The sequence below is a fragment of the Malania oleifera genome, chromosome 6 (assembly GCF_029873635.1).
Source record: "Malania oleifera isolate guangnan ecotype guangnan chromosome 6, ASM2987363v1, whole genome shotgun sequence".
Classification (NCBI taxonomy): Eukaryota; Viridiplantae; Streptophyta; class Magnoliopsida; order Santalales; family Ximeniaceae; genus Malania; species Malania oleifera.
The window spans coordinates 4,546,069-4,573,002 of NC_080422.1; the positions used below are offsets into that span (position 1 = coordinate 4,546,069).

General features: G+C 36.8%; 2 protein-coding genes across 7 annotated transcripts in view; one reads left to right on the plus strand and one right to left on the minus strand.

Moving 5' to 3' along the window:
* Positions 1 to 189: 189 nt before the first annotated feature.
* On the minus strand, positions 190 to 19,224 carry LOC131157013 (probable inactive ATP-dependent zinc metalloprotease FTSHI 1, chloroplastic). 2 transcript variants are annotated; one of them, XM_058110832.1, is made up of 15 exons: positions 18,362 to 19,224; positions 18,140 to 18,224; positions 16,659 to 17,093; positions 16,507 to 16,560; positions 16,345 to 16,410; positions 15,371 to 15,466; positions 15,161 to 15,289; positions 13,992 to 14,044; positions 11,052 to 11,247; positions 9,580 to 9,694; positions 2,266 to 2,540; positions 2,103 to 2,186; positions 1,898 to 2,010; positions 1,567 to 1,816; positions 190 to 784 (listed from the first exon to the last, which is right to left on the minus strand). In XM_058110832.1, exons 1-15 carry the CDS (start codon positions 19,048 to 19,050, stop codon positions 608 to 610), a joined length of 2,817 nt encoding a protein of 938 aa, XP_057966815.1. In that variant the 5' UTR covers positions 19,051 to 19,224; the 3' UTR covers positions 190 to 607. The 2 variants fall into 2 exon arrangements, with proteins under 2 accessions (XP_057966815.1, XP_057966814.1); XM_058110831.1 differs by having other exon boundaries at positions 16,659 to 17,096.
* Positions 19,225 to 22,178: 2,954 nt separating this feature from the next.
* LOC131157014 (uncharacterized) overlaps positions 22,179 to 26,934 on the plus strand; it is a 40,791-nt gene continuing 36,035 nt past the window's right edge. Inside the window, exon 1 of one of the 5 annotated variants that reach the window (XM_058110837.1) lies at positions 22,179 to 22,339. The gene's annotated coding sequence lies outside the window, so the exon portion shown is untranslated. The remainder of the gene's footprint in view (positions 22,340 to 26,934) is intronic. The other 4 variants (XM_058110835.1, XM_058110838.1, XM_058110836.1 and 1 more) reach the window with 4 other exon arrangements.

Here is a 26,934-nt window from a genome sequence, read left to right on the forward strand (position 1 = left end):
ATTCCATATCCTTAATAGCTCCATTTAAATAATCCTTTAAAGTATACAGCTAATTCAATAAATTAACACCCCCATTTCTACAACAACCCTTTCCTGAAATTAGTGCCAAAAGAATTTCAAGTGGTCATGTTTATGATGGCTTGTTAACATTGTGGTTCGAAGTGCAACTAGTCATCTGTAACTCCCAAAAAGATAAAAGAGTAATTTACATACTTAAGAAAGAACAGTAATCACTTACAAACTGTTCAAAAGTAAAATGAAAAAATAAGAATGAACAAAAAGTAATAAAGGAATTGCTTATTTTTACAAAATCTAGTCTGGCTAGCAGAAAAGGAAGAAGTACAAGCCAAGCAACTTGGGGAATTCATTTTACAACAAAAATTTTGATCAGTGTGGATCATTAACAAATACTACAAAGAAATTTTTAGGGGCAAATATACTTTTCAGTAGAGCCACTGCGGTCCTATTGCAGGCAAAAATAAGATTATGCCAGAGAGGCACATAAAAGTATTTGCATTTTAGAGTCCGGCGCAGATTCTTCACCCTCTGAGACTGAACATGTGAATACAACACTGCAGCAGGTGTCTTGAATCTTGATAGCGGGTTTTCATCTTTCGACCGAGTTTAACAGCAGGGCGGGCTCCAACTCACGTCCTTGTCTTGCCAATGGAAGACTTCCTGGATTTTCCTCCTGGAAAAGAAAACTAACAGGCATATCGGAAGGATATTTATCCAGGATAAAGTCAATCTCATCTCCACTGATCTCCTTCTGATTAAGGAGAACCTGCAACACAAATCCACCAGAGCTCGAAATCAGCTTTCAACATCTCCTGATGAACTGAAAGCATGGCACTAAATTTTTGCAACATCCTCATGAAGTTGCACATGATAAATGCTTTCAGGTAATCAAGTTCATCAAATTTCTTTAAACTCTGAGATTTGTGCATCACATAGACCACCAATTTAGTACTCTTTTGAAATTTCACACCACCTCCAAGCCCTCCAAATAATTAGCGTCCATAGAGAATGAAATCATAAAGCAATAACAAGTAAGCTATACATAGCTAGACACTTAAATGCTTCACCATCTGCCTTTAAAACTAGATAATTGGTACAGGGTAAGGTATAAGTGAATCAAGCCAGCATGGGAGCTCCTAGAGATTGACTAGTTCCATAGCTTGATTAGCTCAACTCTATTTGATTCAAGTCAAGCTCTCCAGTGACTTGAGCTGTCCAGTTTTAAGTTTTGCAATACTACACATGAGCCTAAACAAACTTTATTGAGATTCTGTTATTTAATTAATTTTTATTTCATAAGTGCGATACTATATATTCCACACAAATATCAAAAATAAAAATATCATTATATATTTTATACTTTTTATTATTGTTTTATAACCAAATCAAATTTAAATTTGGTCAAGCTCAAATTCAAATATAAAAGAAACATGCAATGAAATATCCTAAAATCGAACAGGATAAAAAGAATATATATATATATATATATATATATATATATATATACATATACATATATATAGCAGCAAATATATCAACACATGATACCTTCACAGTCTTGAGCAATGCTGTATGGTGTCCCCTAAGCAGAGCAAGTGTCCTTCCATACATGTCCTGTATCAGCCCTTCTGTCCTTTGCACAACTTGATCATCCAATTTAAAGTTGACAGGGGGTTCAACCAGACCATAGTCATCATACAGTGATTCCTCAAAGTCTAGCCGGGGACCCACAAATTTAATTTTCTTTCTCCATGGAGGCAGTTCTCCATGTATAACCATTGGATTCTCTAAATTCCATCTGGTGGGAAGGGAAAAAACAATAAAAGCACGCAAAGAAAGCAGAAATTTTCAGGGTGTGTGCATTGAATAAAGGTCCTACATGGTCAAAATTTTACGAGCAAGCCAAGATGCATCTGCAAGGTAATTAACGGAAGCTGTTGATGTATCCTGTCCATAAATGACCTCTTCAGCCGCCCTACCCCCAAGAAATACCTACAGAAGAAACAAACTCCTCCAAAATTATTGTAGAAAAAGAAAATAAATTTTCAGAAAAAAGAAGAATCAACATTAAACTAAGTAAATACCTGAAGGCGATGTAACAATTGTGGTCGGCGCTCAAACCTATATGATTCATCATCAAGTCGATGAAATACAACTTGAGATAACGTCTGCAAACATCAACTGCTATATATTCATCAGGGGATAACAATTAAAAAGTGAACAAAAACACCTATGAGGAAAGTGTACCTCGCCACGAGGAATGATTGAAATACGGTCACAACGTTCAACTTTTGCATTTTCAAATCGCCTTAGCAAATGTGAAGTTATAGCAACTCCAACTTCAGTAGTAGCTCTACGACATTGTCCCTGATGACCGAGCTGCATTCCAACACGTTTTGGTCCCACTGTTAGTCGGTCAACTGCATCATCCATGTCTGACTGAAGAATTGACTTGTGCCCTTTCCGGACTGCCACAAGAGCAGCTTCCTGTAGCAGCTGAGCTAACATTGCTCCTGTCCATCCTGATAAAATGGTTTCAGGTAGCAAGGAATCAAGGCCTAAATTATGCATAACTCTTGAAACATTAAACAAGATGAAGAAACAGAGGTCAACGATGGAATAAAGCTCATCAAGATCTAATTTTAATAAGGTTTTCAGATATCGAATACCAATTCTGGAGAACACTATTAAACAGGAGCAGAATACCATAGGGAAACAACAATATATTAACAATCCAAAGTCTAAAGTTTTAATGCCCCATGACTTTGTACTCCGCAACAACCACCCCTCCCAAAAAAATAAAAAATAAGACCAAAAACCCAAACGAAAACATAGATTGCATAAGGCCTAAAAAACACTTCTGGAATTGCTTTTTCTTGTTACAAAGATAGTTTTGTAGCATGTAAAAGTTAAAAAAGCTTCACAAAACTTTATTCATGAATGACTTGGCTGGCCAGAACAATCACAAAAATAAGAGACATAAAAAGAATTGAAATTATATTTTAATAAGAAAATGCTCCAGAGCTGAAGGGCACCTGGGTGGATATCTTAGTGAACTATAATGCTGAAATATATTCCCCTCATACCACAAATAAAAAGGTCTCCAACTGGACAAACGAAAATTTACTTCTATATTGCAGGTGGTCCCAAGTTCAATCTTGGCAAAGGAATGAGAAGGGATTTGGGTGGGCGATGGGCTACCCCCTAACCCTCTTTGCATACCTCCAGCCCAATAGACCTTCCAATTGACCAAACAAAGATTGCCAAAAAAAAATCAAAGAGTTCGGGGCTGTTTGGTATCATCAATCTTCTATTTTCTGTTTTCTTTACTATGTAGTTACAACAATACATTTGTTTCTGTTACTACTTTTCTATTATCGGTTTTCAGCTGTTCATAGAAAAACTTAAATCCAGATTTTGAGATTTTCAGTTGCTCTGCCTGTTAGCAGAATTCAAAATATTCTATTCAACTCTCCGTCACTTAACATTGTATACATCCCAATCTTATAATACAATCACCTAATCTAATAAGGAAATAATCCCTACAGAATAATATGTAATCTCCTACATTTACACACTTTCCTAATTTACCCATTATACACAAATATACTCGGGATTTTAACACTCCCCCTCAAGTTGTATCATAGATATTAATCATCTCCAACTTGTTAATGAGATCATCAAAGTTCTGCCGTGCCAACCCTTTCGTAAAAATATCTGCAATTTGTTCCTTGGTAGGTACATAAGTCATACAGATAGTTCCTTCTTCAACTTTCTCTTTGATAAAATGTCGGTCCACTTCTACATGTTTAGTCCTATCATGTTGAACTGGATTGAGAGAGATACTGATGGCAGCTTTGTTGTCACAATAGAGTTTGAGAGGAAATTTCACCGGGACCTATAGTTCATCTAAGAGTTTTCGTAACCATAGTCCTTCACATAATCCTTGAGCAACTGCTCTGAATTCAGCTTCGGCACTACTACGAGCTACTACATTCTGTTTTTTTGCTTCTCCAGGTTACCAGATTTCCCCAGACAAATGTGCAATAACCGGTGGTGGACCTTCTATCTTCCACTGATCCTGCCCAATCTGCATCTGTAAAGATCTCTACTTCCTTACTTTTACATTTCTTGAAGAAGAGTCCTTTGCCCGGGAAGCTTTTGAGATATTGAAGGATCTTGTATACAGCATCTAAATGAGCTTCTTTTGGTAAATGCATGTGTTGACTTACCACACTAACGGCAAATGCAATATCTGGTCTGGTATGTGACAAGTAGATTAGTTTACCAACCAATCTCTAATACCTCTCCTTTTCAACAGAAATTCCATAGTCTTCAACCCTCTTTACTGCTTTGATCGGGGTTTCACTAGGTTTGCATCCTAGCATGACAGTTTCAATTAGGAGATTAGTGATATACTTTCGCTGAGAGACACTAATACCCTTTTTCGTTCTAGCAACTTCCATGCCCAAGAAGTACCGCATTTGTCCCAAGTCTTTAACTTCAAATTCAGTAGCTAGGACTTTCTTCAATCTTTCCATCTCTACTGTATCATCCCCAATTAAAATTATGTCATCAACATACACTATTAGAATGGTTCGCTTACCTTTTTCAGACTGTTGGAAGAATAGGGTGTGATCAAATTGCCCTTGTAGATATCCTTGATTCTTTATTACTTTTGCAAATCTGTCGAACTATGCCCTGGGAGATTGCTCGAGTCCATACAAGGACTTCTTGAGTTTACACACTTTGTTTTCTTCACCTTTCTTGCTAAAGCCTGGTGGTATTGTCATGTAGACTTCTTCTTCTAACTCACCATTTAGAAATGCATTCTTAATGTCAAGTTGTTGTAGTGGCCAATCTAAGTTGGCTGCCAAGGATAGGAGAACCCGAACTGTATTCAAGTTTGCCACCGGTGCAAATGTTTCTGTATAATCAATGCCGTAAGTCTGTGTGAATCCTTTTGCAACGAGTCGGGCTTTATATCGTTCAACTGTCCCATCAGATTTATATTTCATTGTGAAAACTCATTTACAACCAACTGGCTTCTTTCCTCTCGGCAAACTCATTACATCCCAAGTCCCATTTTTCTCCAGAGCCCACATTTCTTCCATGACAGCCTCCCTTCATTTAGGTATTTCCAGAGCTTCCTGAATATTCTTTGGAATTCTCATCCTGTCAAGGTTAGAGACAAAGGCACGATATCCTATAGACAAGCTTTTATAAGACATATATTTAGACCAGGGATATTGGGTACGTGACCTGGTTTGTTTTCTGACTGCAATAGGTAAATTGATGTCATCAGGTACAGGATTATCAGAAGGAGGCTCATGAGACTCATGGTTGTTCGGAGGCAACACCGATTCCAACGCGCTTGGTGCCTCAGGTAGAGATTCTCCCTGTTCTTTGTGTTTGGCTTTCTTGAGTAAACTAGTATGTCTGTGTTGTTTTGCTTCCTTGCATCTCCCCCTGAGGTTAAGTGCTCTTTTGTGTTTGACAGTTCAGGAAGGGATGCAACGGGAGACTCAGTAGATGGCACAAAGTCAATGGTAATAGGAGACTTGATAGATTCGGTGGTAAAGAAGTCAAAGAACCGATCTTCACTCCATTGCACCCCCTGAAGACAAGGCTTTGGGAAATAAGGAGTGGTTCCAAAGAATGTGACATCAAGGCTAACAAACATTTTCTTTGAGACAGGGTCATAGCATTTGTAGCCTTTCTGAGTAGAGGAGTAACCAATGAAGACACATTTAACGGCACGAGGATCCAATTTATTGCGATAGTGAGCAGGAATATGAACAAAAGCCGTACAGCCAAAGATTTTTAGTGGAATACTGGAAGGGAGTCGTGAGGTAGGAAAATGTTCTTGGAATTTCTGGAGAGGAGTAGCAAAGGAAAGTACTCGACTCGGCATTCGATTAATGAGATGTGTAGCTGTTAAGATGGCATCTCCCCAAAAATAGTTTCTCATGTTTGTAGTAAACATCAATGCTCGAGCTACTTCAAGTATATGTCTGTTTTTTCTTTCAGCAACCCCATTTTGTTGAGGGGTATCCACATAAGAACTCTGATGAACAATCCCATTTTCTTGAAGATAAATTCCAAGAACATCATTAAAATATTCCGTACCATTATCAGTACGTAAAATTTGAATGTGAGTCTGGAATTGTGTTTGAATCATGGAATGAAAACTAACAAAAATGGAACGGTCTTCGGTTTTATTTTTCAACAAGTAAACCCAACAAAGACGAGTATGGTCATCAATAAAAGTAACAAACCATTTTGTATGGGTGCGATTGAGGGATCTTGAGGGTCCCCACAAATCACTGTGAATCATAGTAAATGGATTAGATGGTTTGTATATGGATGTTGGGAAAGAAGCACGCCGATGTTTTGCAAGTTCACACACTTCACATTGAAACTCAGGAGACATTTTATTTGAACAAATAAACGGAAACAAACGCTTTAGATATTGAAAATTTGGGTGACCTATCCTAGAATGCCATAACAAAAGTTCATTATCTCTAGAAGTAGATGCAGAATCACAAATTACAGTATTACATTGTTCACTCAAGTTTGCCTCCTCAAAGTAGTAGAGTCCCTCATACGCTTTAGCAGTGCCAATCATCTTCCCTGATGATAGGTCCTGAAAAACACAATGAGATGAAACAAATTTAGCAGAGCAATTGGAGTCTTTTGTTAACTGGCTAATGGATGACAAGTTGCAAGATAACTTGAGAACATGTAGGACAGATTTTAAGGTTACGGAGTCAGATATGCGAATACTTCCTTTACCGGCAACTGGTGAGAGTGAACCATCTGCAATTTTGACTCTCAGGTTTCCACCATATGGCAAATAGGATGAAAACAATTGATAAGAACCAGTCATATGATCAGATGCACCCAAGTCAATTATCCATGGTGATTTGTGACAGGATAAAGTATTTAAGGCTGATAAATAATTACCTCGGTGAGCTAGAGAACTAGTGGAAGACTAACCCGATGTTTGAATGGAGGTAATCATTTTATACAGTTGATCCAACTGTTCAGGGCTGAATGCACTACTTGGGCTGATATTATTGTTTTTTTCACCTTGTAATTTTCCAGTTGAACTGTCAATGGTAGCCTGATACCCACGATTTTTTTGATAATGTCTCGGTTTCCAATCTGCAGGCTTTCCATGAATTTCCCAGCAAGTTTCCTTTGAATGACCTGGCTTCGACAGTGCTCACACCATAATTTGCCTCTTTGTGGTTTCTGTCCGTATCCTCCCGAGCCTTTTGAAATTAAAACCGAGACGTCCAACCCACCCGAATTTAGGGCTCGTATTTCAGACCCAACACGATCCGGTTGTGGCTTCAGCATCACGCGTCTTCGACTTTCCTCCCTCCTTACTTCAGCGAACACCTCTCGGGTTGATGGCAGAGGTCTTCGGCCAAGAATTCGTCCCCGCACATCATCCAGATCTCGGTTGAGGCCGACCAAGAACTCGAAGACCCGTTCGTTTTCGAGTCGTTTTTTGTATCGTGCGTTGTCGCCAGAGCATTCCCATTCTTCTTCGATGCTCAGGTCGAGCTCCTGCCAGAGATGGGTCATCTCCATGAAATACTCAGTCACGCCTCGCTCGCCTTGACTCATTTGCCACAACCGGGTCTTGATCTCAAAAATCTGCGAGTAACTTTCGACGTCAGAATACGTCTCACGAACTGCGTCCCAGACGTCCTTCGCCGTGGGTAAAAACAAGTAGTTTTTCCCGATTGAAGGTTGCATCGAGTTGACGAGCCAAGCGGTGACCATGGAGTTTTCGGACCTCCATTTTTGCAAGGCTACAACTTCGGTGGAGTCGGGTTTCCTCCGTTCTCCAGTAAGATAACCTAGTCTCCCTTTCCCTTCAATTACCAATTTTATGGATTGAGCCCACTCACGGAAATTTTTTCCGTTTAATTTTTCCACTGCGAGTGAAAAAGTTGTTTTATCTAGCCCATTCAAACCTCCAACGGATGTGATCTCCGAATCGCCGTCGATATTTTCAGCAGGGGTCGACCCTCTGCTGTTGTCGGTGCCGTTGGTAATAACACTGGCCATAGTTAGCTAACTAAGGTTGAGAAACCCTAGCTCTGATACCATGTTAGCAGAATTCAAAATATTCTATTCAACTCTCCGTCACTTAACATTGTATACATCCCAATCTTATAATACAATCACCTAATCTAATAAGGAAATAATCCCTACAGAATAATATGTAATATCCTACATTTACACACTTTCCTAATTTACCCATTATACACAAATATACTCGGGATTTTAACACTGCCAAAATAACTTTGTCCAAAATTTCTTTTTGTGGACTAAATCTTTCACTTTATACATATTTTTTTATTAAAATTAAAATATATTGACCACGTGAATTTAAAATATAACTAAAGTATCCACAAATTTTCTAAAACTCAGGAAAAAAAATTAAAAAAATATTTACTATTTTAAATTTGACATTATGCCTAAAATATGTATGCTGAGTAGGAAGCCTAAATATAACATAAGAAATACATAGACAATATCTATATATACAAATACATTAAGCCCTCGTTTGGAATATTTTTAAAAATAAAAATGTACTCTTTATAGAGAAAATCACATGTGAGAATTCTCCCCCAACAGGTTATCCATATGATAAGATTGTTCTTGTAGCACTAAAAGGTGATTTTTAATATATATATTAAGTAGAATAATTATAACAATTTTTATTTTATTATAATATTTAAAACTTGTATTCTTTTGTATTTTTGTTATTTTAATCATGTTTTGAATTGTTATTATATTCAAAGACAAAAATGAGCATTTTTTTTTTCAGATAACAAAAGAAGATACATCATGAGAGAAAGAAGATACAAGCATTACATAAGGAATCCTCAAAGAAAAAGAAAACAAAAATTAAGACCACCCCAAACCAAAATTGCCCACAATCCAAACGATTATCGCCCTAAGACCCTAAGTAGCTTACACCAAACACTACCCAAGAAAACCTCTTTTCAGACCTTTCCCACTGTAATTTTCTCAAAAATGAGCATTTATTCAATCAAGTTTTTAATTTGTCTTAGTTGTGGAAATATTAACCAAGCAAGTTGTTGGTTCTTGTGGTTTTTAGTTTTTATTTTTCATTTCCAGTTTCATTTCTATTTTCCATAATTTTTTGCAGAGAAACCAAACAGCCCCTCAGTTTTCAATTGTAGCATTGGAGAATTAGGAGTCACAATATCTCATGTATGAAACAAATGAAGGACACAATTCAAGCGTACAGTATTCTAGACAAATTACAATTAATTCTATGTGTAGAGTTCTAGACAAATTACACTTGTTCTATGTTTGGGAGCCTAGATTTTGGACATTAGGCTTCGATTTGTGTGGATTTGGACAGAAAATAGCACAAAATTGTATTTGTTTTTGTCCAAACTCCAAATCAAAACAGACCCATATCCAACACTCCAAAATCCAATGTCCCAAACACAACCTTGAGTACTTAATACAATAGGAAAAAAACTGAGATCAAAGAGAATTACATACCAGGTAAGTTCTGTGCATAAGTAGACAAATCAACAGTCTCTGACATTTTCACTGTTTTAGAATGAATTTTCAGAATTTCCAATCTCCCTTTTGCGTTAGGAGCACGGATTCTTATCTACAAAAGAAAAACAAGAATGACAATAAATAGTTGACTAGTATAGTACAAAATTAATTTAGAGCTAAAGGGTGTATGTAGTAGGTATACTGATGTCATTAAGGATATGTATGAATGGAGTAATGACTAGTCTAAGGACTATAGATGGAGAAACTAGAGAATTTCCAATCACCATAGGTGTACATCAAGGATCTGCTTTGAGTCCTTATCTTTTTGCTTTAGTGATGGACCAACTGACTAAGAGTATTCAAAAGGAGGTTCCATGGTGTATGTTGTTTGCAAATGATATTGTATTAATTGATGAAACTAGGGACTGAGTAGAGGCTGAGTTAGAATTATGGAGAGAATCTTTGGAATCTAGAGGCTTTAGGATAAGCAGAATTACGACAGAATATGTGAAATGTAATTTTAGTAATGATAGGAGGAATATTAGAGACAAAGTTAAACTTGATGATGAAAAAATAAATAGCACTTGTAAATTTCGATACCTTGGATCTATTATGCAAGCTGAAGGAGAAATTGAAGATGATATAATGCATAGAGTTAAAAAAGGTTGGGCAAAATGGAGAAGTGTTTCAAGTGTGCTCTGTGATCGCAGGATACCCTTATAATTAAAAGGGAAGTTTTATAAGACAATTATGCTATATGGATCGGAATGTTGGGCGACAAAAAAACATAATATCCAAAAAGTAAAAGTAAAGTTGCCGAGATTGCCGAGATGAGAATGCTTAGATGAATAAGTGGTATAGCATTGAAAGATAAATTAAGGAATGAACATATTCGCAGTAAATTAGGTGTAGCTCCTATAGAAAATAAGATAAGGGAGGGACGACTCAGATGGTATGGACACTTGCAACGTAAGCCACATAGTGCACCAGTAAGGAAGAGTGAGTTAGTTACTGTGGGGAGCAGTAGAAAAGGTAAGGGTAAACCTAAAATAACTTGGGAGTAGATAGTGAGTAGGGATTTAATATCCCTAAATCTGTCAAAAGAAATGGTCCATGATCGCATAAATTGGCGGAAAATGATTCATATAGCAGACCTCACCTAGTGGGAATTAAGGCATGGTTTTGTTGTTATTGTTGTTTAAAGGGGGGACACCAGAAGAACCAATAAAACCAACTTCCTATAGATTTAAGATCTGCATATCATCAATATAGCAGTAAAATTTTCAATATAAAGTAAATCATACATGGTAGAAGTAACCAATAGCGAATGAAAAATAAAAATGTACAATTGTTTTAATAGCATATTTTGATGACTGTCTAATTGACACGATGCAAAGCTTTTGTAATGACTAAAATCAAGGTAAGATTAGATTAGCTAACATTATCCAGGCTCAGTAAAACAAACAAACCTTTCTATCAAATCGACCAGGTCGAAGGAGTGCAGGATCCAACAAATCCATGCGATTTGTTGCAGCTAAAAATATAACACCTTTTCCAGTATCAAACCCATCAAGCTCTATTAGAAGTTGATTCAAAGTAGTTTCCCTCTCTTGAGTTGCTGCATTATAGAGGTCATCACTGGATTCACTGAATATCCCTTGTCGCCTAATCAAAACCAACACAAAATCATTCAAACTACCTACATAAAACTTCTGCACATTTTAAACTTCCACAGCACAACAAATAACAAAGGTGATATACATAAGATCACATAAAAGGTCACATGTTCTGTTCCCCACTCCATCGTGTCCATCCTACTAGGGAAAACCTGTTTTTCTGTTCAATTACTCACATGGGCCATGTCTTTTCTTAGTTCCTAGTGACTGAACCTACAGCCCTCTCAGCCTTTCTTTTGTCCCAGTTGCACCTTCAACCTAAACCATATCTCTCCTCACTGGTGCAACTTCTTACAAATGCATTCATTTCTAATTATTTTCACCTAGCTACTTGTCCATTTCAACAGACTTTTGTCACTCAATACTCCAACATCATGTTTTTTTAACCAATGTTTTAAAGGATGAAGGCATAAAGCGGTGTGTCAGGTCCCACATCGAATGTGTACTAAAGAGATCTTGGGCTTATAAGGAGGGTTTGGGCTCCAACTAAGCGAGGCAACTTTTATAGGACAAACCTGTGAGACCAGTGGGCCAAAACGGGCAATACCTCACCGGAGTTGGGCCCAGGACCGTTACATTTGGTATCATAGCCTCCTTGGGGATACTATCATATGAGTGGATCCGCTGTGGGGGTACTATCATGTGAGTGGATCTGCCCGGAGAGAACTATCATGTGAGTGGATCCTACACAAAGGTGTAAGCCACTTTGACAAGGATATCAAAGATAAGACGAGAGGGCCTGTCACAGTCTCACATGGAATGTGTACTAGGGAGATCATGCTGACAAGGATGTCAGAAATCAGATGGGAGAGCTCGTCATGAACTCACATCGGATGTGTACTAGGGAAATTACGTTGACGATGACATTAGAGATTAGATAGAAGAGCCTATCACGGTCCCACATCGGATAAGTACTAGGGAGATCTTGGGCTTATAAGGAGGGTTTGGGCTCCAACTAAGCGAGGCACCTTTTATAGGATAAACCCATGAGGCTAGTGGGCTAAAGTAGACAATACGCTCACCGGAGTTGGGCCCAAGACCATTCCACAGTACATGAATAAAGCATTAAGGTCTAAGCCTTTTGAGAATTTGACTTTTTGGATGAACATATGTAAATAATTACATATATTTTTAAACAAAATTTAAGAAAAATCAAAATTAAAATTAAAATATTATTTGTAAACTACTTGTCGGTCATTCAAAATATACGTACTTGAATTCATTAAGTGAACAATACTAAGAGAAGCTCAAACACTACAAAGTTCAAATTATTTTCATTATATAAGATGCAACTCTCAATTATTTTGGAGTTTGGGAAATCGGCTCATTAGGATATTCCATTTCATAAAAGCATGTGGTTAAAATTATCTAGCCAAATTTAACTTAAAATTCACACACTCAAAATGCATAAGCCACTAAAAAGGTGAAAAAGTAATGTGTACAAATGCAAAAGCCTCAGTGTACGCAATGGCCTTTTTGGGTTTTGGTATTTAGGCTGAACCTTAAGGCATTTTGCACATGCCTCGGCTTGAGGCAAGCCTGATTGAGCCTTGTAAAATATTGTTTTTAACAGTCATTTTGTAGCATTAATGAATGGGAAGCCTAGAAGCCAATATTATGACTGATTTTGGTAGGACATACAGAGTTCAATAAGAACAAACTTCAAAAGCACCACCCTGTTTCCTCCATCCTACTCTTGCAATTCCATGGTTCACATAATTTCCAATATTCATTTTAGGATAATCACAACAAAATATTGAAAATGGTTACTCCTAGACCACAAGCACATCGTCCAAACTAAACCTGTGAATTTACACTGTATTCCCGTCTCACCTGTGTCAACCTGAAAACGAGGGTCATTTTTACAGATAAAAAGGGCACCACGAGCACAATTGGAGGTCCAATCAAACCAAATATGAGTCAGGTATTCAATTTGCCCAAGACAAAATAACTTTATGTAAATAACTTGCACAAGAACACTGCAATATCCATGTGCAAGACAGCATTAAAGTAATATAAAAAGCCATGATAAAACTTGGCATGTATCTAGCAAAAGCTAAGTAACTAGTAGCTATATGAAAGAGTTGATGAATGGGGCTGATTAAATTGATAAATCACAAGTCCAAGGCTCCATTTTTTTTTTTTTCGATTTGGTAAGATAGGACTCAATGTCTGCCTTAACCCCCACCATAACCCTTTACTATTTTACTGTCTAACCCAAGTCACAGGGACACCTCCCATTTAACAGTCATGACCCAGACTCCAATCTACTATTTTATGGTTTGATTGGTTGAGTAGAGCTATGCGTTCCCTTCCTCCACTCCAACCCTTTTATGGCTTTACTACCTAAACCAAGCCCCAGAGACACCTTTGATCCAACAATTCTTGTCATATTATTAGCAGGTTGACTGGTTGAGTCATTGGCGTTGACACAAAAAAATGAACTACTTCCAAGTTGGTGCTTCACCAATGCATTGTTGCACAAGAAATTACTACAAATACCTATCCATATGCTAAAATTCATCACTTGTGGTCTATACTTAGTCCTATGATGACAGAAAAATATAGTCATTTTCGTGAATTACATTAAAGGCATATATGCATGCAGAATGTATTCTCTCCTTTTTTTCCCCTTCTGATATATTCTCTTCATGCATGAAAAGAGGGAACAGATAAAGATAAGTTGTGTAGGTGTCATTATTCTCCAGGAGTCATTGGTAGAAGTTTCCATACCTTGTTGCCAATGCATCAATTTCATCAATGAAAATAACTGATGGTTTGTTCACCTGCACAAAACATAGTAAGTAAACAAATGAACAAAATATAATCATGGCATTCTTGATTCACAAATTCATGGTCAGCACGTAATTGCCACGCAAGTATGCACAAATTAAACACTTGTCACTTGACCAATAACTTGATGTTGCATTTGTTTGTTTCACAAGCTAAGCCAGGATAGGCTTAGCTAAGCTCTCATAGCCCCATATTTGGAATGGCCAAAACAAAGGATTTTGGATAGGCTAAGGGAATCCTTGTTCTATGCACTTCAGCTAGAGCTGGTGCATCCCTTCTGCCCACTGTGCAGGAAAGGCTAAGGCATTTTGTATGTATTAAACCATACTTATGTATAAAAACCATATTATTTATTATAATTATAATTACTATTATTACTACTCCATTTCCACACATGCCTTTGTCCTGCCTTTTAGGCCAAATATGGGGTAGGATAACTATCATAGATAGCCGAGTCCAATTTTATTCAGTCCACTCCCAGTCTTGTGAAACAAACATGCCGTGAAGGTCTATCATGAGCACTTCCCTTCCCTTCTAAACTATATAGGTTTAAAATAAAGAAAACTGGCTTAATCATAATTCAGACATTCTCATTTCCTGCTCAGTTCTAGAATTTAGGACAACAAGGGGAAGGTAAAAAAAATAAAAAGGGAGAAATCATTCAACGCTTTCTCAATTTAAACAATTTTACTGAATCAGGACAAATTCCAGGACAACCTAATGCAGGAACAGACATTACAAAATTTTCTCGTTTAATTAGTATCTTCCTCTACATTCAATTCAGTTGTGGAAGAGGGTGGAACCCTAACACTGGCTGAATCACCAGTAACCATGCACAAACTGTGCAGACAAAGCACAACCAAAATACACGATGTATTAAAGTAACAATCAAGCAAATAAAATATAAATAGAATTACCTATAAGATAGTGATTTCATTTACTTTCGTTTTTCCCCCAAAATAAATATAAATTTATTAATAATACAGTAACATAATTGTACAATAAGACCTTCACAAATTCATCTAGATTAAGTGTGAGGGCATGAAAACCAGGAATTACAATAACAATCACACTCACGCTTCAGGAAAACACATGCAAGTCATAATCACCTTGGCTCTCTTGAATAGATCCCTAATACGAGCAGAACCAACACCAACCAAAACCTCAACAAATTCCGATCCAGCCATTTGATAAAACGGAACACCAGCTTCGCCGGCTATGGCCTTGGCAACCAGGGTCTAGAAAAATAAGTCAGTGTTTAAATCTGCATCAAGAATTCAACACACTCATTGCACAATCAGCTGAAGATTATAACTAACCTTGCCACATCCAGGAGGGCCCTCTAAAAGGACCCCATGTGGAGGCTTAATCCCCATTTGGTCAAATAATTCCGGATTCTTCAAGTACCTCACCAACTACACAGCACATTATGCATGAGATGAATAGCTTTGCATAATGAAGAATTGATATTACAATTTAAATTAAGAAACAAATAGTAAAAAATAGATTCCTGGTTAATTTTAGAAAGCAAATTTTCTTATAAAATATAATAACTAGAAAGAAAGTAACAACGTAAGAAAAATAAAAAGGGAGAACATAAAAACAAAAAATATAGATGATTGGAAAAAACAAGCCAATATGAAAAATAATATTGCATCACAATAAAGTAGCTTTGAGATTCTGAGAACCAAAGTGTGTAATATCAACTCTTCAGCACACAAAATATTCACATGATTTAACTGAATTAAGCAAAACCAACCAGTAGCTTGACAAAAATTCTCTTAAAACCCAAGTGAAAGTTCAAGGGGGAAAGCACATGAATATAAAGTCATATGATCATAATGTTAAAAATGATATTTTTTTTTTTTTTTTTTTTTTGTAGTTTTCAGCTTGAGTTCCAAAAATATTTTTGCAAAATTAAACAGGCAGCATATCAATGAAGCAAAACATATCTCTGATAACAAGCCAGATGCAAGTAAAATGGAAGACAGCATACAACACAATTTTTTGTATTTTTTTATACCTGTCAGCATGAGTTCCAAACATTTTTTTCTGCAAAATTAAACAGGCAGCGTACCAATGAAGCAAAACATATATCTGCTAACAAGCCAGATGCAAGTAAAATGGAAGACAGCATATAACACAAATTTTGTCTGTAGAAATGCAGATTGAGGTGGTAAAATTGTTAAAAGGAAAAACAAAAGAAAAAGATAAAAGAACATCAACAATCAGAGTATGTTGCACACGCCTTGACACACGAAAGTTTTTCTGACATATTGGTGAAGTATCCTACCTCTTGCAGTTCCTCCACTGCTTCGTCAATCCCTGCTACATCACTAAATTTAACACCAGTTGAACCCTAAGAAAATAAAATTGTTAAATGTAAGTCCTAGAACTTCATATCTTCCATTCAAAAATAGAACAATAGTTGTAGATAGTAATGAGTATAACCAACATCAACACGGGCTTCTGGTTTGGATCGTGAAAAATCAATGCCTTGCCATATATCCTACAAAGTGAGAAAAATAATTAATAAAAAAAGTAAGTCAACTCTCTCGTGGTTTCAGGTAGCAGTTAAGAACACATCTGTATAAAAGCAGAGCTTACCCATAGCCTGAAATTCTTTGGTCTTCTTGAAAGAGTAAAGCGAACAAGAAGCACCATGGTTAATAAGACAAACAATATTGGTTTTAGCATCTCAAGACTGGCAGATCCTCCACCAAAGGTGTAAAATTCATAGAACTTGGAGAAAACCCCTCCATCACTAAAAAAGTCAACTATGTTTTCCCAAACTCTTTCCAAAATACCAAAAACAACACCAAGGAAAAGTTTAAGAAATGGTCTTGCAATAGGCCATACAACATATACAGCCACCACAAAGAGGAAACTGGTAACTGCAAACACTGCTGATGCCAGGAATCCTCCAACAACAACTGCAAGAGCAGCCATCACAGCTGTCAACATTCCCAGCTCCACCATCATTCTGCTGGATATGGAAGATGCAACTGGATGAGGATATTCGGGTAATTTTCCCACCCAAGACTGCTGCACAAAATTTGGATTGTAAGGGAGAAGGAGAGGCCTCCAAATCTTCACAGCAGACTCAAAGATTAATGATTATGTGTACAACAAAACAGAAGCCTAAAATAGTAAAGGAAAAGAATGGCATGAATTATAAATCTTTGCAAAAAATAAATAAATAAACTACTTCTCGATTCTCAAACAACATAAGGATTCAAGGATGCAAGTACCATTTATGTCAATGGTATGCTTTCCACTAAGAAACTATTTTAGAAACATGATTACAACATTTTTCCCCTTTTTTGAGTGGAAAATTTCCAACTCGACTATGGAAGATTAAAAAAATTTTCTTGGTATTCTGTAAGTCACCTTTAAGTCTGTAAATGGTACTATACATTGCCATCAGCTTTATGGCCAAATAGACGACATGGGAACTTCTTCACATCTATTTTCTACTTCATCACATCTATAGTTGTCATTATCAATGACAAAAGCTCAACCAGCCAATGCCTTCATCTGGAAATGAAGGCACATTGTCCAGCTCATTCTCTGTTCAACATTAGCAGAAAAAGGCATTTTCTTTCGATTTTCCTCATTCTACGAATCTATTGGACAGTCACGCTACTTAGTATTGTACCAGACCTTAAAGAAAATTCACTAGCCACTAATTGCCTTCTCTCATAATAGCTCTCATTTCCCGAAAATAAAAATAAAAAAAATACACACATATCATTGAAATAGCTAAGTGGAATGAAAAAAAAAATGGGCACAAAATTCAAGTCATAAACAATCACCATGTTGTGCATATTGACCTCATATTGCAGATCCTTGTACTTCTCTAAAAGAGCTTGTTGATTCATGCATGTACCAGTTATATCACCACACTAATTAGGGCTGCACCTAGTCTCAGAGAAATTCATTACCCACTAATTGCCCCCTCACAAAATGACACTCTACTTGAAAAATACACGTGCACACGCATATCATCACAATGGCAATGTAAAAATTAAAAAAGAAAACAAGAAAAAAGAAAAAAACTTAAGGAACTCAAGTTATAAAATAGTGACCATGGTGTGCCCCTCAATCTCATATTGGGGACCCTTGTACTCCTCTAAAAGGGCTTGTGCTTGATTCCCGTCTAGCTTCATCGCCCTGACAGAAAATTATTTTTAAAAATCAATGAGAAGATAGCTGGGAAATAAACATAGATAAGTACTTAACAGTGGAACATGAACTATAGTCCAGAGGCTTAAACATAGCTGAGTACTTAAAGAAAATATGATGTTCACCATTTGGTTCTGTGTAAATGCTTGTCACCTGGAATTTCCTTAAGCTCCACAATGAAATCCCTATACCCAAAACCGTATGACAGACCAGTACTCATCTTCGAAGTCAAAGACTTTATTTTGTCACTCTGCATGTGTTTTTCAAAATCCTCTAAGCTCATCTTTGGCAACTCCTCTAAATCCCTATCAAATTCCTCTTCTTCCGACAAGTTCACACTGAAAACTTGCTCAGGAACATACAGCTTCCCTTTATGTTCTCTCAAAAGATCCTTAAGATACACAGGCCCCGACGGCGTCACTTCATTTTCTTGTTTCTTCGTAATCGATTTCAAATTAAACAGCTTCATAATTTTCAACGCATTGATATCGAAACCAAGACCACCCTTGTTCAAATTCTCTTTTTCTTTCGAAGTGTAAATCTTGTCACCAACTAAGAACTTGGGTTCGACCTGGCTGGGGTTCTCCCTCAAAACCCTGGTCACGAAATCCTCTTTAACAGTGTCTTTATCAGAATTTGATTTTCTAAGAACCGCGAACGGGCGAGCGAAACTGAATTTCCTCGACTGCTTTCGAAATGGAAACGAGGCGATGTTTCTGCTGAAATTGAAGGGTTTGGGCCGTGAAATCTGAAGGTGGGCGCGAGGTGGAGACAGAAACGCCCGCGACGGCGAGAGAAAATCGGCCGCGTTCATGGTGTTTGAGGAGAATGTGGGATAGATAGGGTTTTAGGGGTTTAGAATTTTGGAAAGAGGATTTGGCATCGTTGAGGCTCTGCAGGACTGCCGAGACGGCGAAGCCACCACCATTATTCAGTCAGGCTCCGGCGTTAAAGACTTAGAACTTGTTTGGAGATTTTATGTTCAAAAATTCATGTCGGAATGTATATATATACACACAGATATATGAGATAGTGAGATGGATTATTTATTGTTTTTTTAAAGTCATTCAAGAGGAGTTGACAATACAAAAAGTCATTACAAAGTAATCCAAATGTAAGGTGTTTTAAGGAAATTCATCTTACATGATGATGAACATTTTGTTATATAGTTTGTAGAAACAAGTTTCCTAATACAATAAATAAAATTATAAGAATTAAACATCGTTAAAAAAAAGTTAAATTTTTCGATTCAAATAATAATTTTTGTTACGAGACTCAACAATGACCTTAACATCTAAAATGATCGCAATATCCTTCCAATCCATCTCCCTAATGCCAACAAGCTTTTCCGAATAGTCCAATACTCCACCTAAGCTAGTGCTATACAAAAAAAAATTTCCTACCAATAATCTTGATTGATATCTCCTCTTTACCCCTCAAAATAAGTCAAGCATCCGTTTTTTTCGTGTCTTTAAACCAAGCGACATTATACAAAATTGAATTTCGATTGCCCAATTTGTCCAAAAGATCTTCTCTTGACAAAATTATGTAATGATTCTGGCTAGAAGTTGACTTCTTCTAACAAGTAAAAAGGTTAAAAGTATTAGAAGAAATATTAGTAACTATAGCAATTATTTCATTAATATTTCAATTCGTATCTTCAAATACCAGTTTGTTTCTACCTCGCCATTTCAAGCAACACTTTTAAATAAAAATTTTCCCTCTTGTAAGCTCTAGTTGGAATCAGAAATTAATTTAAGGATAATAAGTAAGTCTACAATTGGGTTTGTTTCTACCTTATGCTCCGTCATTTCAGGCAATACTTTAAAATAAAATTTTGTTCTCTTGTAAGCTCTAATTGGAATCATAATTGATTTTAAGGATAATATGTAAGTCTGCAATCGAGTTACATTTTGTTTGTAATTAAGAGAGAAACCAAAATTCATGAACTTTCAAACACCACAAAAAAATGAAGATTAATTTATTTCTCTCGGTCTTTACAAAGTGGGCAAAGACTTTCCTCAATCGTATGCAATTTCCTCTGATTCACTTCAACAAGGGGGTAAGAATTTTGCTAAAGTCCCAAAAAATAATTTAATTTTAGATTTAAAAAAAAAAATCCATATTTTAGATTAACTATAACACTTGATTTTCTAGAGGATAAGATCTACCAATCTTATTAGAGGAATCTTCTCTCAACAATCTATATACTGATTTCACATTAAAACCCTCTAATTTAATAAATTTTCAAATCCATATATCCTTTTTATCAATTAAGGGAATTGGGGTCTTTCGAATATCATTTTGAACTTCCTTAGAGATACCATCATTGAAATTCTCAAATTTCCATTCCTTTATAATGTCGTGGCACAAATCCTTGATATCTAGGTTCTTAATCTTGACTAAAATTGGAATCAATATACATAAAAAGGTGACCATCGTTGCTTGGAATCCAAGTAGTATTATGGATATTAAAGTTTTCCCTTGAATACTCAGAGAAGTAGAGTTAGGTTATTTAGCCTCCCAACTAACTGAATATGGAAAATAAAGTGACTTACATAGTATAGACAATAAAGTTAGAAGGTCTAGTAAGTAATCTAAAAATTTGCTTCTTTAAAAGAGCATCATCATCAAGTGTTGAAATCTCTAAAACCCAAGCCAGCTTGTGATTTTGGCTTTCAAAATATCCCATTTCACTAAATATGTTTTATCTCTCCCCATTAGAACCTTATCTTCACTATAATCTCTATTTTGATCATCAAAAAATTTGTATACCACTTTTAGAAATTTGAATGCACTCATTAAATAAGAACAAATGTAACTGATAACCTTACCTAAAAAACTGCCCCAATATTGGTAATCTTCATTTTGTTTGTTTTTCTTCTACTTCTTCTGCCAATATATGGATGAATCCTTTGGCTTCCTTCAGCATGTCCCAGGGTTTGCCTTTGCGAGGGCGACATTGGATGCCGATCCAACTCAACTGTGCAAGAAGGGTCACGTGTAAAAGACCTTGTGAGTAGAACAAAACTTATACATAAAACAACAATCTTATAAAACAACAATCTTAGGATTAACTTTTGAGATGAAACGTGGCCTTGGGTTTTGAAATACTCTCAAGAAATGGATTAATAGGTTTAAAACCTCCCTTTCTTCTTGACTGTATTTGACTTCGGTGATTTAGACTGAACCTGTTGTTTGAGTCACAGGTTGCCTATCGTACCCTTTACAGGGATTAAGTCTTTGTGTAGTTCATCTGCATTGATTTGACTGTAAAGAAGATGTTAAATCCCATTCAAGAGGGCTACATTTTTTGTTGTAATAGGGTTAGGATTTGGGGGTAAAACAAGAAAGGATATAGTAGACTAAAAAATGACTGTTTGCGATGGTTCAAATGGTCACGAATCACATTTGTTTCCACTCCTTCGGGGCATTTAGTTTGTCCGACTTTTCTTGCATTCCCTTTTCAACTTTTGGGATATTCTTCATTTTTTATTAGTTGCTTTCTCAGCCTTTTTTTTTGGTCAATTCCCATTCTTTTCTTTTTTCTTATTTTTTTTTCAAAAACAAAATTACCCCAATGTTAAGCAGCAAGATGTTTTAATGATGCTCAGAGCCAAAGACTGCTCATATTTATTGATAATACATTCCAATGTGTCTTCAAAATTAGCTCATGGTTTCTTAACCCAATTCATGATGGGATGAAAGGGGTATTTCACGGTTAGAGGTGGAAAAATGGGTCGAAACCCGACGGGTGACCTGTGACCCGCTCGTTAAATGGGTTCGGGTTTGTACAAGCCAATCCATTTATAAACCGGTCAACTTGTGACACGCCCATTTATTAACGGGTCAAACCGGATTCGGGTCGGGCCACCCGTTGGGTGACCCATTTAGTTGGCTCCTATTCCGATTCTATATATAAATCTCATTGTACAGCGGCCAGGAACAATCTAGTAGCAATCTGTTTCTTCACCTCCGCCTTGTCCCATTGCGCTGCCACCATGCTACTTGACTAGCCCCAAGGCTCCACGCAGAGCCTCCATCCGGCAGTGTCAGCTGCGGCTACTCCCTTAACTACCAGGACCGCCCTCTTCTTCCATCAGGTGCTAATCCTCTCTCCTCTGGTTTATCTATTCTCCTTTTTCTTCATCTTCTTCAAATTCCCAAATAGATTTTCATCTTTAAATAAATTTTAACCCCAAATTTGTTTTAATCCCCAAATCAATTTCCAAGCCTGCTGCCGTGAAGGAGATGTCATTGCTTTGAGGGGCTGCTGTCGTGAAGGAGTATTGTCATGGTGAAGATTTTCACTCATAAAGAAATAGGGAAAAATTTGGGGAAATCTTTGTTGCCATTGTTGTGAAGAGCTATGCCGTGAACGGTTGCTGTCGTTGCGGCGATGCAGAATGTTTGTCCTTGTGACGAAGAGTTGTTGTAGCCCTCGAGTTATTCTCTCTCTCTCTCGCGCGCGCGCGCGCGCACACACACCCAAAACACATTCGATTTTGTACCTATAAAATTGATTTAGCGAAATAAAACCCTAGAAATTGATTTAACAATTGGACTTGTGCATGCTGCTATTGAAGTGTGCGGGTGAGTATGTTTTGGGTTGCTTTGCTGTTTCTTTCCTAAATGTATAAACCAATTTCTAATCTTCAAAATGATTTTCAACCTTGTTTTGCAAATAATTTCATAAACTGATCTTGCCAAATGGTTTTTTAAACGGGTAACCCATGACCCGCTCATTTATTAAATAGGTGGGTTAGGGTTTGCATGGCTGTGGTCCGTTTAGCATCGACCCGTTTACGACCCAGCCTATTTACGACCAGCCCGGACCCAGCCCGCGAACCCGTTTTGCCACTCCTATTCACGGTATAGTGATCTCTTCCTCCTTATCCCTAGGCAAGGGCAAGCCTTTAAACCTGTATGGATGAATGGGAACCGGTGCTTGCACCACGGGACCGAGACTCTAAGGGTAAATTTGGAATTCTCTCACTAAAAGTATATATATATATATTTTCAAAAGATCATTCAAATTGTGTATTTCTTTGGCCGATGATGAGTTTAGTAAATTTTTAAAAAAATCTCTCCATTTTTTGTCAAGTATCCATATTAAAAAGGAAACTTCCGTTTTTGAAAGTCAAACATCTTCGTAATGATTGATTGCCAATCAAAGAGATCCAATTTTTCCCATTCAAACCCTAATTGACAATTAGGAGATTTTCAAATCTCCCATTTAAGGATTGACCTAATCAACCATTAAAATCTTGATTGATAATCAATGATTTTCAAATCTCCTATTAAAGAGTTGACTTAATCAACCTTTAAAACCTTGACTGACAATCAGTAGATTTCAAATCTGTCATTTAAGGGTTTACCCAATCAACTCTTAAAACATTGATTGACAATCAAGAGATTTTCAAATCTCCCATGAAAGGGTTGACTCCAATCAATCATTCAATCCCTGATTTGCAATCAGAAGATTTTCAAATCTCATATTAAGGATTGAATTCAGTTAAATCCTGATTGGTAATAAGGAGATTTTTCAAACCTCATTTAAGGATTGAATCTAATCATCATTAAACTTTGAATACCAGTTAAAAGAATTTTCAAAGCTTTTCTCCTTAATTGATTGACATCAATCACTCAAACCCTAATTGGCAGATAGGAGATTTGAGAAATCCTTCATCAATGGTTGATTTTAATCACATTGAAACTTTGATCGCCAATTAAGAGAATTTGCAAATCCATTAAGAATTGATTGACTTCAACCCTCCATTAAAGCCGGATTTCAATCAGGAGATTTTCAATCTCGTCAACATTGAACTCTCTAACTTCAATCATGGGACTGGGACCACAATTTCCATTAATTCATACTCAATCAATAATCCCATGCACCTCATCCAATCCCTTGATTAAAGTAATATATTTTGATATTGATTTCCCCTTAATCCTAACTTTCAAATGAAAAGGTCTTCTTTGAAATTTGTTCATGGCAAGCAATCAAAACATTTTTCCATCATTTCCTCTTTTACTTCATGTTTTCAAAATTTAGGGTTACCCAAGGCCAATCCCCTTTTTCAAACAAGAGCATGTTAGAGCTTTCAACTTTGGTTTTTGGGCTCTTGGACAGTGATACTTCATTGAATGACCTAAAAGGGGAAATTTCTTTCTTTTCATTTCTTTATTTTTAGTTAGGACACACCCACACACAGCGGTAACGGTTCTTAGAACTGGTGTTGATAGGGTGTTGGTTGACTAATTTCCCTTAAAATGGTTGGTCCATCACCTTCCTTGAACACAAATGTACTCTCGAATCCTTGTTCTCTGTGTCGTTGACCTTGTAGGGTTTTTTCCTTTGTTTTCCTTAAACAACAAAAATAATAAAGGTAGCGACTCTGCATTTTTAATCTTTTGCATCTTCTTAGAATCTTTGTCTATCCTTTTTGACTTCCTTGTTTAGGGGATCACCATGCAACACTCCCATTTGTTGGCACAACATCGGACAAGAATCCAGTGTCAACAATAGTTCTCCCCATTCTTATCTTTGAAATTTTATTTCATTAGTCTAATTTTGCAATTTTTTCACATATATATTTGGATTTTGTAAAATATTGACTTCCTGTCATGTTCTACTCGACTACTCCTAGTTTGAGAGAAGCTCATTTTTTAATTGTTAGAATTTTGCATCATTTTTCGTAGCAAACATAGCTTCTAGAGTGTTCTGCACGTCCTTGGGTGCTTTTGTATCTTTGATGTGTTGTCAAATGTCATATTCTAGTGTTACCGCCAGCATGTATAGTGCTTTACTATCTCTCACTTTCCATTTCTTCAATTCTTCAACCTGGGTGTTGTAGTCTTACTACCACCATCTATCTCCCATAAGTCTTTTTTTGAGAAAGTAAAATTGCATGCCAATTGCCCAATTATTTTAATTGTTGTGGTTGAGCTTCTTTACATTGCTTGTTGAGGTTGCAATGTGTATCATCATTACTTGGTATCAAGAGCCAAGCTTGTCTAGCATTATGCTTGCTTGTGACCGCTTATGTTGTGTGCATGAGATGGGTAATCATCATGTAAATTGTAATGTAGGTTTTATTCGTTGAGTAGGATAGTGCGTTAGTAAAAAGATGGGAATATGATTCCTCTGTCATTTTAATGTTTCCTAGTACCAGAGCTAGAGTAGCATAGAAAATTCATTAGAGGAGAGTAAGTTTTCGTCATTCATTGTAAACTAGTTTTGTAAAAGTGTTTAGCCTACTTGCCTCCTTTGCTAAACACATGTTACCTACGAAGGTGTCAATAATGATATGTCGCTTTTCAATTAACTGCATGGCTCATTTACTTTCATGTTTTTTTACTGTTTCCACTTGACTTTGTATTTCATGTTTTTAAATTTGTTATTATTGTGAAACCACAATATACTTTGGGCTAACTAGTTAAACAATAGTGCTATGACTAGTGCCACATGGCAGCCCTTCACAGGGTGTGAAGAGTTCAGCCTGTGACACTTGATGATGCCCTGCACTTAACTGAGTAAGAGTGGTCCCAAGCCAACTGACTTCACGATACCAGAAAAAAATTCCTCGTGCCACAATCACTGCAACGGTCCTTGACTGCCAGCTCTGTTGCCTTTTTTTGGGGACTGCAGGCAGTGGATCGCAACAAAAATTAACTCTTATATATGAAAACAAATTAGGTGCCAACCACATGACACTTGAATTTACTGATTAACAATAAGGCATTCACACTCAACCTCAAAACAAACATGCTATTATATTATATACCCCACATTGAAAATGACACCCAACACTGTCATGCATACTCATATACGATACACCTCAGCCACTGCATGCACTTTTTTTCTCTCTCACAGCACAATCACACAAGAATTTCTTGCTCTCTTCCTTTGCACGGTTTCTTCTCTGTTGCGCAGCCTACACTGACTTCTCTTACACAACATACACTTGATTTTCTGAGCACAGCAATAATGCAGTCCTTCCCCTTTTATAGTTACTCAAAATTTTCTGGAATTTCCCATAGATGGCAGCAACAATTATGAAGTTTGAGAGAGAGAGAGAGAGAGAGAGAGAGAGAGAGAGAGAGAGAGAGAGAGAGAGAACATCGTAAAGAGGGGGGAAATTTCTGTAGAGAGTTGGTCTGTAAGTCTGATGGGTCTGCCAGACCTGGTTCGTACACCAGGGGCGCTCACACACTTCTTAAGAACCATATCGACCATCCAATCTCATACCACTCCGTACAGCGGCGTTAACACAAATATCATGATAATGATGACCATGAACATATAGCAACGGTACCGTGCAAGTGTTAGCCTAGACCATGCCAACCAAGTTCTGATATCATATAACATATATTGAAACTGTGATACATGGATATTTCATATAATTAATTATCAAATCAATCATTTCATTTTGCATATATACGTATATCATGAAAATCATCGGCCCGTACGCCGGTATTTCACATTTTACCATAGCTCGGCCTGTACGCCGGCAAATCATACACATAGTACAGCCTGTACGCTGGCAAATCATTTACATAGCTCGGCCTGTACCCGGCAAATCATACACATAGCTCGGCCCGTACGCCAGCAAACATATATAAAAATTTCGGCTTGTACGCCGATTTTTCATTATAAAAATCCGTATCATAATCACATTCCCAGAAAACAGTATTT

What these genes read in the sequence shown, in the direction of transcription:
- LOC131157013 (XM_058110831.1), bottom strand. Translation starts at nt 19,050, where the DNA reads ATGAACGCGGCCGATTTTCTCTCGCCGTCGCGGGCGTTTCTGTCTCCA. An exon ending in AGATTGAGGGGCACACCATG is followed by an intron (nt 17,097 to 18,139) that starts GTCACTATTTTA and finishes AATTTTGTGCAG; the next exon opens with CAGTCTTGGGTGGGAAAATT. An exon ending in CAAAGAATTTCAGGCTATGG is followed by an intron (nt 16,561 to 16,658) that starts GTAAGCTCTGCT and finishes CTCACTTTGTAG; the next exon opens with GATATATGGCAAGGCATTGA.